Genomic DNA, 21,403 nt, shown 5'->3' on the forward strand with positions numbered 1-21,403 from the left:
GGGGGGGGGGGGGGGGGGGGGGGGGGGGGGCACTCTGACAGACTGAAGATGAAGACAGTGTGCTGTGTTTTGTTAAGTACTACTGTTGTTGGGGAAAATGGGTCACCTCTGAGGAGGCAGCGGAGAATGATGAATGATCTGAAATGGGTCAGTTGTTTTTCACAAACCTCAGAGTATGACCCAGTTCCAGGGAAATGTACAATGAGTAACATGAGATTTATTTGATGTCCTGCAACCCTAAAAAAGGTATTATATGGAGTACGTGTGTAGTTTGGTTTATAGATTTGACTTCCTATGCACTCTGCCTTCAGGACTCTGATCACTGGCATGGCGTCCGGCAGCATTGTGGCATTCAACATAGACTTCAACCGCTGGCACTACGAACACCAGAACAGGTATTGAGGTGGACAGCGTGAGGAAGAGGAGGATAGAGAGCGGAGAGAAGGTGATGCATTCTGCTGTGTATCTGCAAGGCGGGGAAACTACAAGTACCGAGACGAAGGAAAAACAAGTACCGGACCTTAGCCTCTATTCCCTTGGGAAGATTACTTGATTTGAGGATGTGGCAGCGCTGGTGGAAAGAACTTCCTCTGTGCATACGTGTACGTACACACACGCGTGTGTAACCACAGACACATAATACCCCGAAGATACACACCAAAACCTGCTAATAAAATAGACTGCAGAATGGGGGGAAAAGAGCAAGTCAAGCAGACCTTGTAGAGGTCGAACATACCCGTACCACTCACAGGACTGGTTGCAGTTGCCCGTCCTGGTGCGCTTAATGCTTCACAGACAAAGAACTTAAGTTTTGTTTTCCCTTATATTTTTCTTCTTTATCAAATTTATTCTATACCTTTCATTTCCATTTGGGCGGAGTTCATAAATTAAGACTCCTTCAATGTGTCTAAACTGATTAGAAATGGTCAGAAATGAATCAGCCCCACCCTCTATTCCAAAACCGGTGCTATTGGCTTGATCTTAAATTCACCCTTGAAAAATTGCCTGGGGTTATGATTTGATTTGATTTGATCTTATTTGATGTTATCTGCTTTTATTTTATTTTTTAATGTTCATTTTCATTTCTTTTTCCTTTACCTGCAGCAGGGTTAAATCAGATTTTTATGTAAATATAAGGCTCTGCCTCCGTCAGGGTCTACACATGTTCTTTCACTACACAAACTGCGCTTATCACCTTTAATTTATTAATGACTTGCTGTATGTAAAATATTGTGTAATAATTATTATAATGTTGACAAGACTGATGGATATAACGGCAGTGTCAAGGATGGTGATAATTTTGCCGGAGATGGTAATGATAAAAAGATCTTGCCAGTGCCACCAAGGATGAAAACCACAAGACTGACATGATTTCCTTTGTATATTTGGTGATTGTTTTGTCAAATATGTACATATAGTCTTGGTTCAGGCTTGGTGAGAGACTTAATCAGCTGAATAAGACCGAAAGCGCAGAGGAAACGTTCACTTACCCACATTTGTTGATTATTTAAAAAAAGAGAATCAAATCAATGTAAAAGTTTGTTTTGTATTTGCACTTTGCACCAATCACATATCATTATTTATTAGCTTGGTTCTTTCTGGTCGGCTGCCATTTTGTTTAGGTCCATTTTCCCTACGGGATTATTTGTGCATTGATGTTTGTATTTAAAACGTTGAGCTCATGTGTGATTATTAGGTTTTACAACCTCACCGTTGTAAGCAATATCATGATTCTGTAGCTGATAGAGGTGGGAAAGAGGGAGGAGACGAGGGGATGACGTGTGAGATGTACTGTATGTGTGAAGCCATCTTGATCAAACGCGCACATGCACATACTCTATCGACAGGTTCAACTTACGTATCCAAAAAAAAGGTTAAATATTTTTGGATCTATGAAACCCTAAAAACTATTGTATTCATGTTTTATTGCAAAGATGTAAAATATGACATGTGTGAGTTGAAAAAAAAATCATGATAAGAAAAATAAAATATGCAAAGAATTTGATGATTTGACTTTTCATTGGTCACATATTCTGTTAAAACAGGGTAACTTTGCGGAGTCTTTTGTATATTTCAGTCACCTGTGTTTTTATTCATGATTGATAAAAATGAAATCAACATTTGCTGGCTGGGTGATGGTGGGAACCGCTGCACTTAACGTTTATTTTTTTTTGCTTCATGATAGTAATAGCTGCACAGAGAGTGGGATTTGTCGCATTCATGAAACACCAGTCTTAAAGGAATCTTCCTTCCTTCTTTTCAAGAGACTCTTGAGTTAAAATGTTGCAATCTAAACACACTTGACTATGTTGTTGAAATACCTGCTTTGCTGGGATTTTCATTTCAGATGCCTGTTACTCTCAGACAAATTCTGCAGCACTTCGAACACAGACACTTCTTAAGACATAGAGAAAGAGAAATGCTAGCTGTACAAAATTTCCAGTTTACATTTCTCACTAGCTTCATACTTTTTCCATATGCATGGTCTGGCCCTGTGTGGTCTCCTGCATAAACCAAAGCTATGAAACATTTGAAGTTCTCTTTGAGTAACTCGATGCTTCTGCTGTGAAGCTTCTTAAAGGAAAACTGTACCAATGTGCTTGAGTAGAGCCTTTTCCAGGTGTGAATTTTGTTAACTGCATGTGTCCCAAGTTGTTGTAGACATGTGGCATTCATTTAACCCATGGACAAAAGTCAGATTGGCGGTGACAAGGTATACAGTGCAGTATGTCATGCAAGGTAGGTTTAGGTATCTATGTAAGTATAAAGACACAGTTCACTCAAGTTGGAAATGAAAGGAGTTTTAATCTACTTTGTATCTTCACTGTATGATGTGATATCAGGGGGTTCAATCTGCACAGTGTTTTTCTAGAATCACCACACCTCCACATTGGTTTTACTTCTTGATTACCTTTTTTTTTTTGCTACATTAAACCAAAAGCATCTAGAGATAATAACCCCTTGCATATTCATCAGCAGCTGTAAAAAAATACAAAAAATTAAGCAATCTTTATTGGTAACAATGGTAAACATTTTGTTATCTAAATTTAACATTTACAATAATTTTCTTTAATTTTGTGCTTTCATTTATCCTCCAAGGTGTTTGGCAAAATTTACGTGACAAACTCAACCATTCTATATATCTAATATATAATCCAAAATGTAAACAAAAGTGTGGCCCTTGCTCTGCCTAATAGATACTGTAAGTAAACATGGACCAGAGAGTTTTTTTTTTTTTTTAAATTTGTTTGTGACTGTGTGTGCCAATCCGTACAGAAGGTGATAAAAGCTTTCCAACAGACTATACATGGGGGAACCAAAGAGTCTGGCTAATGCACTACCATCACCCGAAATGCACAGAGGATTTGTGAAGAACACTGACAGATCTGACTCCTTTTATTGTTCGCAGCCTCGTAGCCGTCATCCCTGCTGTCTGAGCCTTCCGTGTTCTTTAGTTGTTATTGGATTTGAGGGGAAGAAGGGTGACAAAGATAAATGAATCTTTTTCATTTGTTCTGAATTGAGTATTTTTTTTTAACTACATTTCACGGTATTAAAATTAATATTAAAAAAATGTATTTTGAACAGAAACCGCCATTACTGTAGCTTTAGCCTGGAATGCAGACAAGGCTGACAGCTGTGCAGAGCTCTCGTGCTTCAGTCACTATGGAGACTGCAATCGGACACCATATGAGCCGACAGGCAAGAAGAGAATAAATCGTTACGCTAGTAGACATGTCTTTCAGGACCAGAATTTCATCTTGTTGGTTATGCCACTTTTGACCTGCTTTGTCTGTAGCTGCAGTCAGAGGCTGACTGCCTGTCAATACTCTTAGACACAATGCTCCTTTCTTTCTTACCTGCACATCCACAGCAGGGTGTTGTGCAACATTCCTTCCCCAGACTCTGGTATCTAAGTATTTTTTATGTGTACAGTTTTTTAGGGTATCTTACCGTTTGTTGTAAATGAAGTTACAGCATCCCAAAGTCTTCTCAACAACTGAGGCACAAACCTGCCATTCTGTACAAAGTAGTGGTCTTTAATATTACTTTAATCCTGATTTAGCAAATTAATCTACAGACATTATGAGACACGCTGTACAAGGCATCGCTTGTTATTTGTTCTACATTAAATATGATGGTACCAGAAATCAATTTTACAAAAAAACGAAGAGGAAAGATAGGCTAATAAAAGTTCTTCATTATGCTTGTTCCTGCAGAGAGGAAGCAGTCCATCAGGTTCATTGGTGTTGATTGCAGAAATAAAGCTCAGAAGGGTTCAGTCACTGTCACCCTCAAGACCTCTTCATCACATTGTGAGCTATATTTCCCCTGTGCCTGCGCAAATAGCATGGACACACCAGACTCACTGGCTCATCGGGATTAGAATTTGCATGCATGTGGTGTAATGCCATGTCGTCTTTGTGTTTGTATGTCACAGTGAGGAGGTGCTGAACTTCTATGTGCTTTGTGTGTGTGTGCATGCTTGCCTTTTGCATGCATGGGGACATAAATGTCTATGTGTCTGTACGTGCTCTCTCCCATCTCCCTCAGGTGGACAGTGAGGAGATGGTGGACCTCTGAGAGGAGATGCTGCAGATCTCCATGTTGGTGAAGGAGCTCCCTCCCTCGCTGCTGCAGTCGGGCACAGAGGACGAGGAGGAGATGATGTTCTTCAGCCTGTGGAGGGAGATGATGAGCAGCGTCAGCAGGAACACCAGCAGGCCGAGGAAGAGCCACACGTAAACATAAACGTTGCCCTGACGTCCTGGTGACGAGGCGGCCGCCGAGGTGGAAGCGGAGGTTGGGGAGAAACGCAGGAAGGTCTGGTTGTCTACTGGAGAGATTCCAGTCTCATTATGGTCCACCAATGGGACCTCCATACCTGACATATCCTGGCTGACTTTCTGCGTCGATTTGCATGTGAAAAATAGAAAAATGAAAGAGATTTATTGTGTAGCAACAGACAGACACTGACACATTCAGAATTTAAATGAATGTCTTCTGAAGCTGCCAGGGATTTAATTTAAATAACGTGGGAAAAGATATTTACAGCAAAGAAACAGGCAAACAGGTAAAATCAACATGTCATATGAAATCTGTACAAAATACCTATTATCTTATATATACTATCACTGTATGTTCACTATAAACAGAATAGGGGGTTACAGAATTGATACTTGATCACAAAGAATTTGTGCAATAAGTAAATGTATAATGCATACGGCTGCATTTCTTGCTAAACCCCAAAAATATAAAAAGTCCAACGGATGCTGGTCTGCTGTTATTAAGGGCTGCTCACATGATAAGTCAGGGAGCTTGACAGACTGAAGCTCTTCTGAACAGACTGCAATGAAGAGCAACAGCAGGGGGAGTGCTTGTCTCTTTGAATGCCTGTCAGGCATGTTGCCTGGAGCTGCTGTATGCTCAGATGAAGGCATTCTTATCTGATAAAATTAAACTCCTCATAATCAGCTTTCACAAAGACAGCTGAGAGCCAACCCTCCTCCACTGCATATTAAAACTGCTAATAACCTTCCACTGCAAATTACTGGCATGGCACAAAACTGACTAGAAGATGTGACTGAGCATTGTTGTGTAGATATGTTCACGGTCTTTGTGTTGTGGCGAGAGACAGAGGGAAAAGGAGAGAGCAAAGGCTGTTTTGTATTTGGGTTAGGCCAGCCTTCTGTGTTGACTTGATCAATGACAGCAGAGAAAGACTTCAAAGGGTGGGATAATTGACCCTGACCAGAATGAAAGCAAGAGGTCAGCACACTCTTCGCCTCACAGTGTGTGCTCATTTCTCTGTCTGTTGCCTTTCCCCTCCTTCCTCTCCATCTCATGGTTATGCATTACACCATGGATCATGTGTGTGCCTGGCCACATTATTGTCAGAGGAGTCGAGTAAAGTAACTATATTCATTGTATCTTCTTCCATGAGCATTTGAGCTGCAATAACCCCATGACCAATAGACCTACACTTATGAAGAACAGGATGAAATAGTGTTTAGAAAATACTTAGAAGCCCCCCATTTCAAAACATAAACAATGTAGTTTAACTATACTGTATTTACTGTATGTTTTTCTGTGCTAGTACGAAAAAAGTTCAGCAGAGGGCGTTATGAGCTCAGCTATGTTCCTCCTCTGACTCTTCAACTGCCATAGTTGAGTGTTGCTGACTATTATCCATGTGTTTTGCACAGGTGAAAGTAGCCTACTAATGGGACTGTTATTGTGATAAAATACAATAAACACTATAAATGTTTGTTAAGGATGGAAATAATACTTTAGTTTACAGGCTGGGATATGTGTATGTGCTGGAAGCATTAGCGATAAGCAGCATTTCACAGGCTTATGTAGCTACTAGGTGTGAGTTATTAGCATTAGCGATTAGTGTAAGCAATTTTCAGACTACTAAAAGTGTTAGCTAACGGTCTTTTGGAGGCGCTAAATCACAGTAAAATATTTAGTTATGTTTGTTTGGTATTTTGTAGCTTTTTACTGTGACCTACTTAGTTTTTTGTGTATTTAATTTAAGAATATTGCTAGGAGACAGGCAGTTAGCTAGCAGAGTTAAACCTGGCTAGAGAACTAGGTTTTATGAGTAGCTTCGCTATATAGGTCATACAGTGAATGCAATGAAGGGGCAGTACGTGACTTCAACCTGTTAAACAGCAGATCCCAGAATTATGTGGAGCCTGGAGAGTTTTGCCCATGCAGGTGTTTATTGTTTTTTATGTTTAATGTGGGTTTTTTTGTACTTTTTTAGAAAAAATGGCATTCAGTGCTGCTGTTGTAACATACACATAATGTTTATTGTTATTGTGTACTGACCGTTTACACAAAATCTGTTGTTTGTACACCGACCTGGCTCTGTAAATGGGAAACAAAGTGGTTTCAAACAGAGCTACACAACACTATTCCAGCCAAGATTTGTGTGTCGGGTAACATTAAATGACTTGCCCATGGAGATTCAGCTTACTTTTTTGTTTCCCAAGATAGGCTAATGTTGTGATGTTAGCTAGAGTTGTGAGTATCGCTGTCTGGAGCTGCTTAGCTAATGTTAATTACATTACTTGATGTGTGGTTGTTCGCTCTATTTCATGTTATTTGTCTGGGAATTGATTTCTCCAGAGTCGCATACCGCACCTTTAACGCCAGATGATGGTATGAACAATTTTGCTGACTAAAATCAAAAATAATATTTAGAAGGAGTCAATCCTATAATTTAACGTGTTGCCCCAGTTTGGACCCCGCGTTGTGTCTGTAACAACACATGTCAATGTTAGAAGACCCCAAACTCTTTTTTTCTCCCTTTATTCAACCCCTTTCATTCTCTTTTCCCTTCTCTTTGTTTGTCTCTCTCTGGATGGTACAGTTGACAAAACTCTGCTCCCTTTAATTTACAGCCCACTGTACCTTCAGGGAGATACAGTTTCATTCTGATGGCATGCTCTCTTGCCCCAACTCTGTTTTATTTGTCAAATACTCCCAGTGGTCTTCCCAGCCCCATGAAAAACTTTCTCGCCACTTTTGTTTACTTTTATTGTTTTTTTCTCCCCCTGCAATTTTCCAGATTTGAAGTATTGATATTCACTGCACATGCATTGCCCTTTCGTCCGTCTGCCTTATTCTGTTTTTGTTGTTTTTTTTCTGCCACCTTTTCTTCATCTTATCCACTGTCATTCTCTCGTCACTCCCTCCCACTCTCTCCTGCTCTACGTTGCTGTCGTTAATGATATGTTGTTTTGAAATCTGATGAAGCTTGTTCATTGTGAGCTGGAGTGGCTGATAATTGGGCTTAATGATGCTTTTTGTATCCAGGCAACATGGTACGTTCAGTTCTTTTTCAAGCTAATCTACTTTAAGAGGTCAGGCCATGCAGTCCCACTGAGGCTGAAGAGGTCGGACATACACACATGCAGACACACACACACACACACACACACACACACACACACACACGCCTACATATAATAAATAGCCTACCGGTTGTTATTTTCCTTAGGCATAGTTACAAAGCGTAATACAGACAACTCCAATGGCTAATTGGGAAAATGACGCGTCTTTATTGAGTAAAATTACATCAACATTGAATATGTCCTGTTTTTTTTTTTTTAAAGACGTGTTGGATCTGAGTTTATTCTTGTCTCCAAATGGCCAGCAATCTTCTTCATTATATGTTTCCTGCTGAGCAACACAGTCACATAAATGTAACCAAAGGCACCAGGAAAAACTGTTTGTGTCTCTTGTTGAAAGTTTCAAGCCTGGCTCACATTTGACCATGCCCAGCATCAGCGGTTCGGGATTGTTCAGGAGTTGTCTTTGTTGCACCTGTAAGCACACCCAATAGAAATGCCACGGCATACTGACCGCACACCGGAAGACACTTCTACATCACTGCAGCAAGGTGAGAAGTTAAATCACGGGGGGTCAGCGAAAAGAAGATTTTCAGTGGGTGTTAGGGCTCGGTTTCTCCTCCAAGATATACTTTTCTGCAATCGTGCCTTGCTTGCTGCTCATTCAGCTGGATGCAGTCACCAGTTGATCCTCTGTCTCAATATCTGATTCTCTCCACATCCCAAAGACTCGCCTGACTTTGGTCAGTTCTTTGGTCAGCTGAGCCTTAGCCCCCCTACGTGTCTTTTCTGAGACGGAGTTAATAAATTGCTGGCTGATTGGACTTGATTTCACTTTTGTGTGCACTTTGTGCCTCCTTTTTTGTCTCTGTCCTTCTGAGCTCTAATCTCATTTGTTCTTGAGTCTCTGTAACAAGAGCGTGGCTTAACTTCAGCTGTTGCTCAACCCAACTGTTCTGTTGTGGGTCTTGGAGACCTCTAGTCTCTTTAACAGCTCAAAAAAAGCATACTCAACATTATTTCATCAGCTCGATACTTTATGACTTTTCCTAATTTTATGATGATTGCTTATAAACGTGGACCTTCATCAAACATGCTCGCCCAGTTTGTTGGTCCCCTGGTGGCTATAAAGCTCTGCAATGGTTGCTCTTTACAGATTTTAAGGTTGAACAGAGACCATATACAGCTTCCGCTCGCTCTTCTTGCTGTCATTCTCCATTGCACAGTGAAAAACGTCTCACTCAGGTGTGTTATAGGGTGCTCCTACGCTTCCCTCTGAGTAGATACAGCCTTTTGAAAGCATGAATGGCCTCTCTGTTGGACTGCCAGTCCAGGATAATGGAAGGTGCTGGTAGCTGCTTCTTTGAAAAGCCAATGTCCTGACTGGTCTTCAGGAGACATTCCTTGACTCTGAACATCACCAGAGCCCGAGGTTCTTTCACTTGCATTTACTCGACTTGCATCTCTGTTCCTCCTTAACAACTTTACACAGAAAAAGTCTCGTCCCCTCAGTCTCAGTCAGAGTCATGTGGAGTTCAGGTATTTTGTGACAGTTCTGCCTTTCAGCCTCCTTATTCTCCTGTTTCCTCCTGAGCCTGGAGCTTATCAATGGGTTCTTGCAGAAGTGCTCTTCCTTTTCACTCTCAGCTCTTTTTTTTTCTGATTATGTATTTCATCTTTTTCAACGTCAGCATTGCCCTCTTGGCTATGTCAAGAGCTTTTTAATATATTGTGTGTTGGCTATCTGTACTGCACACTCTTCAAACCTTGAGCCCTGAGCAAATTTCTCTTTTTGACATCGTTCTTCTCTCTCTGCTCCATCTTTTGGTCTTGACTTGAGCATATGTTTTGTCCACCACCAGTCTCTATCTATAGACAGTGAGCCTTGACTCTCAAAGCTCCCTTTTGGCCTGATCAAACTCCTTCCTGAGCTGCACAATCTTTGCAAGTCACTCGTCAAACAATCTCATCCTCGGCTGGTGGAGTACGTTCAGCAAACCGCCTCCTGAGACATCGTGCCGTGAAGCTTCCTCTGCTCCACTTTCTCAATCTGTTCCTCATCCTCCACCCTCCTTCATTTTCTCATCATCTCCTTATTATCTTCCTCACACAGTGCTGTCAAAGTATATTTGGCACAATTTGTCTTATCTAATGTGTCCTGTCCACATAAATATCCTGGGCTCTTGTTGTCCTCTGCATGTTTTGCTCAGCTTTATTGCCTGATAGTATGTATTTATAGAAAGTCTTCTGTACAGTGTGTATTTTTTGTGTGCATAATGGGTCGTTATACTGCCTGACATTTGTTATATTTAAATAATATTTACTGTACATGCCTTTGTATGTTATGCTCTGTGTCCAACGTAACATTTTTCTTTTCTTGGCCACTATAGCCTAGATCAGAGTTTTACTGGCCCCTTTTGTATTTTAACTCACCAGGTAGCCAAAAAAATAAATAAAATCAATATTTCCCCACACAATTTAATAATTTCTGATAACATTTCAAGTGGTTTCTACTACTGTAGTATGTTAAACTGTTTCTTATAGAAATATCTAAACGAAAGGCAAGGTAATCGAGACACAGGAGTAAAGTCCAACTAAGGCAAAGTAATCCAAGAACAAAGGAACAAACCGGAAATCCAGGGGAAAACAGAGCACAAGGCAGAACACTCAACATTAGACTGCAATGCAAAAAAGACTGAACACAACTGAGGGCAATATATACTGAGGCACACACACACAAGCAGGCAGGGCAATTAGTCACAGGTGAGACACATTAGGAATCAAGTCAGACAGGAAACAAAGCTAGACAAGAAGACCAAACACTAATGATTATAAAATAAAACAAGAACTAAAGTTACTGACTATACACAAGGACATGTGAAACAAGATACAACAGAGAACAAGGAACCAATGATCAACTAACCAAACCTAAACAAGAACACAGAGGCAAAGAGCAAAACAGGAATGGACATTAACAAAATAACAGAAAAACCCCGCATTCAAATCCAAGGTTGTGACAAGAGTAACACAAGATGTGCTCACCAATCAACCTGCCCTGCAAAAACTGGGTCATTGGTTATGTCAGACCCTGAAGGGTGTTTGAAATGTTAAAAAGTGCCAGCTTTAATTATAAAATACAGCAAATATTGTTTGTTTTCAGAGATTCAGTTTAAATTATTTGGTATTTGTTAGAGCTAAAACAGACTGAACCTGTCTATATTTTATTTATCTGTTTATTCTGAATATTCATGTGAGTCTGGTTTTTATTTATAAAATGTAGGCTTTTCTATATTCACAATAGCTTGTCCATTCAAGGCCGAACATAGGCATCCTTGGACTTGCTTCTGTTTCTAATTAAAAACATGAGGTACCTTTCAGTGACATAAAATGGCCCAGGACATTACTGGAATATTTGCATGCAGCATATGCAAATATGTACTAAAACCTTAAACTTACCAGAGAGGCACGTTCTGTTGTCTGTTCAGTTCTGGTATTAGCTCTTCACTTCATGAATAATGGACAAAAATCCATGTGTGGCAAAATGTCATGGCATTTGGGCCATATTCCTTTGTGTGTGTGTGTGTGTGTGTGCGTGTATACTTTCTCATACTGTATTCATACCACATGCATGAACAGATGAAGACAAGCTGAGCCGGATAGCAGAAATATTCATTCACATGCATGGCTTGTATGGGAAAATACAAAAGATTTTCATGCATACTGTATGCGCGCACACACACACATAAACATACACTTTCGGCTCAAACAGATTGTCAAGTTATAAAAGTAGCCTGAATTTCAAACATAGTAAATATCTCATATTCTGAGCCAAATAGACAGACCTGAGGCTCAACCACATCAATTCCTAATCGCCTCTGCAGCCCTAAATACCACAGATAACCCACATAGGGGTCAAAGATATGCGGGAATGATGAAAGTATGAAGAAAGGGATATTTCAGTATGCATCAGAAGCTCTCAACCACCTGGTTTTTCCATGTCTTTTTTTTAGCCAGACACCCATCAATCTATATCCATCCTGTTTTGATTGTACTGTTTTGACAGTATTTACTTTTAAAATGATGTCTTTTATAAGATATGTACAAATATAAATACACGTAACAGATGCCAATAAATGACAGACAAATTTAGAAAAAGAGGTGGAATTTGAAGTAATCTACAAAACAATAAGCTAATGTTTTTATTCATTGCCTTTACATTTGAATGACCAAATCTCACAGCGCACCTGAGTGCACTCAAAGCCACACCAGGGGTCCAGCTCCGCTGTTCCACTGTTATCTGATTCTCTCAGATATTCGGTGTATGAAAGTAAGGATTTCAAAAAAGCCAAACTGTAATGAGTTCTCAGAGGTGTTGCAAATGTCTTTATATAATTGACAAAAAGGGTAACACCAGTTAAAACCTGAGAAACAGTAATCATTATGAATAGGAGGTTTTGGAAGGTTTTTTTGGTCAGTGGCCAGTATAGATAATGAGCTCTTTGGCTTTGATGTCTGAGTGTTTGTGTGCCTGTGCCTGGTAGTTCATCCCTGTGGTGAAGTGTATTTTTACAACATATTCTCGTATGTGTTAATTACTCCTGATACTTCTGAGTGCATTCGTCAATACATTCAATACTGTTGGTCTATATGCAGCTCATGTTCACTCCGTGTTGATCATGGTGAACATGGTGAGTCATAGTGTCGTTTTAAACACAAACAAACCCTGCTGTTGTTTTCATTGCCCTGAAAGGACACTTTTGTGTCCTCCTCCCCTTTTCTCTAAATCTGGGAGTACAATTGTTTGACTCATCTCTCCCTCTTTTTCTAAACTGGCACATAGGGAGGCTGCTTATTTCCCAAGTAGGTGAATGAATGTGTACATGAACCCCCCCCCTTCATTTACATTTATATTTTTCTTTTCCTATATTTTGCTATTTCATGTCTTCTCTGCAAAAGTTTTTGCTCTCTCAGTGTTTTTGTTCTCTCACTACTGCTATGCAGGCAGTGATAATGCACCGAATAAAGTTGCTGGCAACTGAAAGGGGACAGATACATTTGAGGTGAATTGGTATTCAGAAGGAATCCCCTCTCACACAGCAGATTAACACCTTCCCCGCACTGTCTCCCTCTTAAAAACAATTTGGGAACATTTCATTAAAAAAAGCAGTCCGAAGCATCAGCAGCATATGAAACAGTTGATAAGAAAGATATAGTTACGGACCTTTTTATGTGTGAGGCTGCTGTTCCTCGCTCGCATTCACGTCGTGCAGAAATCCATCCCGTTGTGTTTGGTCTTTCAGCCGTGCAAACCAGATCTATTGCCCCTGAGATCTCCCCTATCAGCCTCTCTCTCACTCTCTCTCTCTCACACACGCACACACACACACACACACACACACACACACACACACACACACAACACAGGCACTACAGCTGGAGTAGATATTGTCTATGAATGGGCTCAGATTCGAAAGGGAACGCACGCATACGCAAGGTAACAGAGGCTTTAAATAATGAATGATACTTTTATTTTTTTTTACTTGAAGGTGAAGTGGTGAAGAGCAACAAAGAGGGGGAGTAGTGCTCACTCACTCTAACCCCACCCCCTCTCTCAGCTGCCACTCCCTCTGTCTCTGCCCTCCCACCTTTCTCTCTGCTCATCAACTTTCAGTATCACATTAACAGTCAAATCTACACTTCTGGGTTTTTGTACTCATTTTCATTGAGCATTTATTCCTCACAGTTAAGCTGTTCTGGAATTAGTTCATGTGGGCAGAAAGCTAGATAAATAGGCCTGCAGTCTAAATTGACCAATAAATCAATATTTGTCATTAGACACAAACTCCCACGCAACCTACACAGCCCTTACTCATATCTCTAGTGTTTGTGTGAGGGAAACGGCCTGGCTCTCTGCTTGTAGCAAGCTGCGTCAGTAGACAGTATCCAGAGCAATAACCGGCTGCCATTGTACTGGCAGACTGAACTGCTCAGATGAGACCCCAAACTGGCATGATGAAAGAGAAAGGGCGGACATGAAGATAGAAACAGCCTTTAACACCTCCTTCTCGCCTTGCCTCTCTTCATCTTGAAGCGTGTATTTTCACTTCCCTTTCTCTCCCTCTTGTCGTCCCTCCAAACACTGGCTGTTAGCAGCTAATCACATCTGTTCTATAAAAAGTGCACAAATCTTTTTATACTAATTGAAAATGAACATAATGCTGAAACATTACATTACATATGAAACAAGATCATTCCCCCAAAATGCTTTCCAGATTTTTTTGGTGTTCATTAATCAACAAAATAGAGATACTATTCTTAAAAGCTAAACTGTTTTGTGAGCAGTTTTTAATATTATAAAACATATTGTCTCAATCACCTCTAGAGGCATCTAGCAATGCTAGATGCTGGGATTTATTTGAACAGGTTTTGACATTTGCATTTGGCAGAAATGGAGGAGGTGGGATATGTTTGTGGTGCTGATAACTGTTTATAATTGAACACGACTAGGAGCTTTGTGAGGCTATAATGCACAGTGTTGATTTGAGCTTATTGCTAACATCCGCGTACGCATGCTAACATGCTCACAATGATGATCCCAGAATGTTGATGTATATTAGGCATAATGTTTACATTGTTCACCATCTTAGTTTAGCTTAGTTTAACATGAATGAACTTAAGGAGTAGGCTATTTGGTCATTTACCAAAATGCTGGACAAATTGAAAATTTGACCTGATGATGTTGTGAGATAAAAGGTCCGGATATCACCAAGTCATTGAATTAATGCTCTTGGGACCATGAATTTCTGTACAAACTTTTATTGCAATACATCCCATAATTGTCAACATGTCTCATTCTGGACCAAAATAGTAGACCAACATTGGCAACCCTTGAGGCATGTGGCTAGCATGGCTAAAAATTAAGATCTCTTTACCGAAACAGCTCATGTTACTTTGAAGAATACAAGATCAGAAAACTACAGACAGTGGTTCTAATTCTCTTATAACAAATTACATCATTTTGAGAAAATATGTTTTTGTAATTTTGGTGAATCATCCATTTAAAGTGCTTTACTTTAATTGTAAAATGATTGTAAGAGTACGTAGTGGCGCGTACTCTCCCCGTGAGTCACCGGTGTCCCAGCCTGATAAGTTCTCTGGAGTTCTGGGCGCGTGTGACGGCTTTTTGGTTCAGTGCGCCCTGGTGTTTAAGAGGCAACCAGTGTCTTTCCAGTCCGACGAGGCTAAGATCTGTTACGTCGCTGGGTTACTCCGCGACCGGGCCCTGGCCTGGTACGCAGCTGTCAGTGAGGGTCAGCCCCATGTTCTCTCCTCCTACTCCTCCTTTGTTGAGGAGATGCGGAGAGTCTTCGATCGCCCGGTGCGAGGGAGAGAGACGCAGGGTCGCCTCCTCTCCCTCCGCCAGGGTGATCGGAGCGTGGCGGAGTACTCGGTGGATTTTCGTATTCTGGCGGCCAACTGCAGCGGCTTCTGGAGAACAGGCTTTTTGTTAAAGCAGAGAAATGTGAGTTTCACACACCCTCCTGTTCCTCGGTTTCGTTATTGAAAGGGGGCGGCTCTGCGCCGACCCCTCTAAGATCCAGGCAGTTGCGGACTGGCCCACTCCCGCCTCAGTAAAGCAACTGCAACACTTCCTCGGTTTTGCAAACTTTTACCGCCGCTTTATCCGCAATTTCAGCACCGTCGCCGCCCCCCTCACCCGCCTCACTTCCACCTCGGTCCCTTTCGTCTGGTCTCCAGAGGCCGCTGCAGCTTTCTCCCACCTCAAGTCCCTGTTCACCTCCGCCCCCGTCCTCACCAACCCTGACCCCTCCCTTCAGTTCGTGGTCGAGGTGGACGCCTCGGACGTGGGCGTCGGCGCCCGCCTCTCCCAGCGCTCTCCCAAAGATAACAAGCTTCACCCTTGCGCCTTCTTCTCCCGCCGTCTTTCCTCCACCGAACGAAATTACACCGTGGGGGACCGAGAACTGCTGGCTATTAAGCTGGCCCTGGAGGAGTGGAGGCACTGGCTTGAGGGGGCTGAACACCCTTTCCTAGTCCTGACAGATCACAAGAATCTTTCCTATATCCAGACCCCCCGGACACCATTCTGTCCCGCTCCTGCCTCGTCGCCTCTGTAGTCTGGGAGGTAGAATCCGCTGTTCGCCACGCCCAGTCCACTGAATCCGGCCCCGGCCTCGAGCCTCCTAACCGCCTCTACGTCCCGTCGAGTGTCCGCTCCCAGGTTCTCCAGTGGGCGCACGCCTCCAGATTCAGTTGCCACCCCGGGATGGCCTGCACCCTCTTCCTACTTCGCCAGCGATTCTGGTGGCCCATCCATGGATAAGGACTGTCGGTCCTTTGTGGCCGCCTGTGAGGTGTGCGCCCGCGCCAAATCCTCCCATCAGCCACCCGCCAGTCTGCTCCGCCCCCTCCCGGTCCCCGGTCGCCCCTGGTCCCACATCGCCTTCGTCACCGGTCTCCCCAAATCCAACGGGAACACGGTCATCCTCACCATCGTCGACCGTTTCTCTAAGTCCGCCCACTTTGTCCCCCTACCCAAACTCCCCATTTCCTCGGAAACCGCCCGCCTCCTCATCAACCATGTCTTCCATCTGCATGGAATCCCGCTGGACATCGTCTCCGACCGGGGCCCTCAGTTCACGTCTCAGGTCTGGAGAGCCTTCTGATGCGCCCTTGGCGCCGCCGCCAGCCTCTCTTCAGGTTACCACCCCCAGACCAACGGACAAGCCGAGCGGGTCAACCAAGACCAACCAAAAACCCAGCCTCATGGAGCTCTCAGATCCCCTGGATCGAATATGCCCATAACTCCCAGGTTTGCGCTGCCACTGGTATGTCCCCCTTCATGGGCTCGCTGGGCTACCAACCCCCCCTGTTCCCGTCCTAGGAAGCGGAAGTAGCGGTCCCCTCAGTACGGGCCAACTTCCGCCGTTGCCGCCGCATCTGGAGGGAGGCCACGGCCGCCCTGCAGCGCACCGCGGTCCGCAATCGCCGGTTGGCCGACCGTCATCGCACTCCAGCCCCCGCCTACCGGCCAGGACAACATGTGTGGCTTTCCTCCAGAGACCTCCCCCTGCAAACCACTTCCAAGAAACTCGCCCCTCGGTTCATCGGCCCCTATCCCGTCGAGGCCGTCATCAACCCCTCCGCAGTTCGCCTGACCCTCCCCCCTCACCTGAAGGTCCACCCGGTCTTCCATGTCTCGCGGATCAAGCCCGTCTCCACCAGCTCCCTCTCTGTACCAGTGGCAGCGCCTCCCCCTCCCCGGATGATTGACGGACACCCCGCTTACACTGTACGACGTAGAGGCCGAGGCTACCGGTGCCTGGTGGACTGGGCCGGCTACGGCCCAGAAGAGCGCTCCTGGATCCCTGCCAGTCAGATCCTGGACCGTTCCCTCCTGTCCGACTTCTACCAAGCTCACCCGGACAAACCCGGGGGTCCGCCTGGAGGCGTCCGTTGAGGGGGGGGGGCCCTGTCGCAGTGGCAGCCCGGCTGTTGGTGAGTGTCCTGTTTCTCCTCTCCCTCACATTCTGGTTTCTCCTGTGGCCTCTCTCTCTCTGTGTGTGCTCTCTCCCTCTCTGCTCTGGAGCCCGGCTGGCTACCCACACCTGCACCTCGTCAACCTCCATCCCCAGCCGCCGCACCTGCCAGCCATCAGCCTCATCACGACCAGTATTTCTACCCCTGCTTTCCACTCCATCCTCGCTCGATCGTCGCAGCTCCTGACCTGGTGTCGCCGCTTCGTTCTGGCTTTTTCTGAGATTTCCCTTTGCTTCACGTCCCCGTTACTTACTAACCCTGTCTTTCTGTTTCCTCCTGCCAGGTTCACTCACCTCTGCCTCCCAGCTGGGCCAGCCGGGCTCGCTCGCCTGCCTCCTCCTCTCGCTGCCTCCACGTAGGCCTCCGGCTTCCCCTCTTGCACCCCGCCTGGTCCCCAGTCTCCGCGCCCTCTCCTCCCCGGCTGCCAGCCTCCCTCAAGCCTCCAGCCTAAGCGCCTTCCGCTCCTCCAGCTACTCGGTTCCCCGTGTCCTCGTCTGCCTCTCCCCCTCTTTCCACCCGTCCCCTCCTCGAACGCCTTTTTTCCTCAATAAACCTCTTTTTTCAAACCCTCAGCGTTGCGTTTGGGTCCGTTCTGTCTCCCACCGTTACACGTAGCTGATTTTGGAATGAAACAGTCCATGTAAGTTTCAGTCTATTCTGATCTAAAATAAATTTGAGGCTGGACCCTGAACCTCATATATGAGCTTGTTAGCACCTTAATGCTATTCATGAAGATGTTAATTGTGTGGCAGATGACACCTGTCCCTGCTCTGTGAAGGGCAAATGGGACCTCCTCTTCCACAGATGCCTCTGTCTGCCTCTGTCTGCCGCCATCTGCCCGCTGACACAGGCACCAGAGGGGACTAGCAGCAGCTGAGAACAGAAAGAGAGTAGAGATGAGGAAGATGACTTTATTTCACATGCGAATCCAGCTCCCGCTAACATTACATGGCTGGTATTCATGTGTACTTCAGACAGATCTGTTTGTGAATATTTTCATAATCTGAACGACCCCCCCAAAAAATTTTGATAATATTTTTAATGAGGCGCTGTATGCAGTTTCACTGGTGAATGTCAAGGGAAAAACCAAGGACGAGGAAGGGAATCATTTAATTATTCCAATAATTATCTCCCCTGACCTCCCCTCTACTAATCACACTCTGCAACACAATTTTCTAAACCTACAGTATCACAGGGAATCGTTACACTCGCAATTCCTTATTTTCCTAAAGAGGAAATATGTTTGGCGAAGCTAATTATGTCTTTATGAGTACACGTGCTTGTCTCTGTGTAAACTCAAGTATTCTCGTGTGCTTTTGTGTTGCCTATGTGTGTCTGTGTGTGTGTGAGAGAGAGAGAGTGAGAGGACTGAAGGATGAAGATAAGAGCTTTGGCCTCAGCTGGCTTTTGTCACTAATCCCAGAAGGCGTGGCCGCCAATTCCATGTCATTCCCTGATATCCCAGCCTGTCCTGACTCCGTGCCATCCTAGAGCTGCCCTTGTGAGGACACCAGTCTCTGCACTGCATGTTAATGAGGAGGAGACATGCAGCAATGGATTTGTGGACTGTTTTGGGCTAAAGTGTGTGTGTGTGTGTGTGTGTGTGTGTTTGGAGAATTTGACTTTTTGAAGTTCATTCTGCTCACTCTTAGATAAGAGACAGGGAATGTCAAGATATTAGCTGCAAATATGCTAGAAGTTCAGGGTATTTTAGTTGCGCTACCAGATATGCTGTACAACCCCAATTTGCAAGGCACCCTATATACCATTGAGAGAGAGGCTCACAAAAGCAAAATTCAAGACTTGAGCAGAGGAAAGCAGAGTATTTCACTTGTCTTCCCCTTATTGCAGGAGAAGGTGTCTTTGCATCCCTAATCTCTGAGAATCAGTTAAAATATATTAGATATTTTTTCCGCATATCCGAGATGTGATGTTCAGCGTGGATTTCAAAGATCAGACGCCAGCCAAGAAATATGCACTGACTACAATCCAGCTTTTCGTCTCATGGCAGCGTCATGCCAATCAAAATGAGCTCCACAGATCTGAGGGCATGGAGCACAGAGAGAACATACTGAGGCGTAACAGCGACACACTCACACAGACACACAGGACAGCAGCCTGACAGGCAAGTACTTGTCCAGAATAACAATGAGGGAGATGGAAATATGATATTGGCACTGTCTCAAAAACATCCCTCAAGAGTGGGGAAACAGGCAAAAACACCCATGCACAAGGACACATGTCTGAGCAAGACACCCCAAAAGTGGCCCGAAACGTTTTGAAATCACCGCTCTGCTAAAACCTTTACCACTAATAGTCTTGGCAATTTTGCTCGATCCCTCTGAAGGGTACACTCTAAATTCATGAAAGAGGAGAAGAAAGGAAAAAAATGTCCTCAAAGTCAGATTCATTTGAATATATGAATAATTTAGTGCACCAAAAGATTTGGGGCCCTTAAATTGCAAATAAAAAAAAGCCTTTACTCTTCAGACATTCATAATTCATATGTACCACATCCCAGGCATGGAGAATCGGGGCATATATTTGATGCATAAGCAAGCCATAGAACGTACAGAGTATACAAAACATTTTGTCTTTCAGCAGAAGTGTCAGTTTATATTTTTCTATATTTCAGTCAGTGAATATTACCGTCTCCCGCTCTGTCCCTTTGTGTCCCTTTCTGATTCACTGAAGGAACTGAAGAAAGAAACGACTCCAAAAAGTAAACAATTAAACTTCAAAGGCTTCATCAAAGGTTTGTCACATCATTAAAGTTATTGCCACATGCTATTATACTCTATAAAGTGTTGCCTGCTGGTTATAGATTGATTAAACAGTCTGTGTGTGTGTTGTGGTATCCCAGTTTAAGAAGCATAATTATTCTGCCATCATAAGAAACAGACAATAAGAGCTCTCCGTCTTGACATAACACTCCCCTCCTCTCGCAGAGCTCATTTTCTTTTCATGCCGCTGACTCATTACAGTGATGGGCCTTTTAATGGAGGAGATTGGCATCAAATTTCCACATCGTATTCCTTAACAAAAGGTCCTTTGATCCACACTAGGATCATTAAATAAAGCGTTGTTACAGTACAAAGACCGGGTGACCGATTTGACCTTCAGACAACAGACAATAAGAAACACAGATCGATAAATTGCCTGTTCTTTTTAACATGGGATCAGTGCTGCTCACCTTTGATGTAATATGTTGACCATTGTCCTGAGTTTTCCCCTCCACATATTCAATTATTTTGCCCCTGCAGTTTGGCACAGATGATTTGGCCTCTTAGGAGTTCTGTTTTTGGTCTCATTCTTTTGCTTCTTGCTTTGAAAACTTGGATATCAAATTGCTGATTGCCAACACTCTTTTAGAGCCAATGAATTCTGCTAATTGGCCTCCAACCTAACATGACCCATCTTTTTAGCAGTTTTTATAACTGGAACAAAATAACTGAAGGGTTTAAGACCTTGTCCATGGGGTGTTTGCTTTATTTTGTCTAGCCTACACACACATACAGTGCAGCATGTAAACGATGGATAAGGGGAGGGGACTAAAGAGACATCAATGTGAAATAGACTCCTTATGGGAACAGACAGTTGTTAAAGTTTAATCTGCCAATAAAAGTTGCAATCAGCCGTTTATTGAACTGTATTCAGATGGTCGCGATGCTGTGTTCTCCCAAACTTTTTACTAACCTTGTGGGATAATGCTCTCTTTGATTATTCATGTCAGTGAAATGATGGGGAGTGAAGGATTATGGATAAACCTACATTTAGATGCCATACCTCTGCTGGCTAAATGTGCCATCAGTAAACATATATCACAAAACAGCAACACTTATGAGACTCATTTGACTGTGATTCTTAAATTTGGATCGAATCATGATCAGTTAATCCATTTCCAAAGGGCCTGTTCAACGTGGATGAACCAGATTAGGTTGCCCTTTCATCTCTTCTATCCTCCAGTTTCACCTTTTTCT

At 43.4% G+C, this 21,403-nt stretch overlaps 2 protein-coding genes across 21 annotated transcripts in view; one reads left to right on the forward strand and one right to left on the reverse strand.

Annotated features, from left to right (window-relative positions):
- Positions 1-1,997, forward strand: part of nbeaa (neurobeachin a) — a 94,757-nt gene extending 92,760 nt beyond the window's left edge. For all 20 annotated transcript variants that reach the window (XM_046040036.1, XM_046040042.1, XM_046040039.1 and 17 more), the window contains one exon: positions 312-1,997. In XM_046040036.1, the coding sequence (XP_045895992.1) occupies positions 312-402 (91 nt within the window). In that variant the 3' untranslated portion in view covers positions 403-1,997. The remainder of the gene's footprint in view (positions 1-311) is intronic.
- Positions 1,998-3,864: 1,867 nt separating this feature from the next.
- LOC123963708 (serine-rich and transmembrane domain-containing protein 1) lies at positions 3,865-13,153 on the reverse strand. The gene is made up of 2 exons (XM_046040725.1): positions 13,084-13,153; positions 3,865-4,907 (listed from the first exon to the last, which is right to left on the reverse strand). The coding sequence occupies exons 1-2, from the start codon at positions 13,117-13,119 to the stop codon at positions 4,551-4,553; spliced, it is 393 nt and encodes a 130-aa protein (XP_045896681.1). The 5' UTR covers positions 13,120-13,153; the 3' UTR covers positions 3,865-4,550.
- Positions 13,154-21,403: the final 8,250 nt, after the last annotated feature.

Source organism: Micropterus dolomieu, linkage group LG23, assembly GCF_021292245.1.
Source record: "Micropterus dolomieu isolate WLL.071019.BEF.003 ecotype Adirondacks linkage group LG23, ASM2129224v1, whole genome shotgun sequence".
NCBI classification, from domain to species: Eukaryota; Metazoa; Chordata; class Actinopteri; order Centrarchiformes; family Centrarchidae; genus Micropterus; species Micropterus dolomieu.

Excerpts from the sequence above, each read along its gene's own strand:
- LOC123963708 (XM_046040725.1), bottom strand. The coding sequence starts at position 13,119 with ATGCGAGCGAGGAACAGCAGCCTCACACATAAAAAG. Across the intron at positions 4,908-13,083 it reads GCAGCCTCACACATAAAAAG|AAAGTCAGCCAGGATATGTC; the intron begins GTCCGTAACTAT and ends AAATCGACGCAG.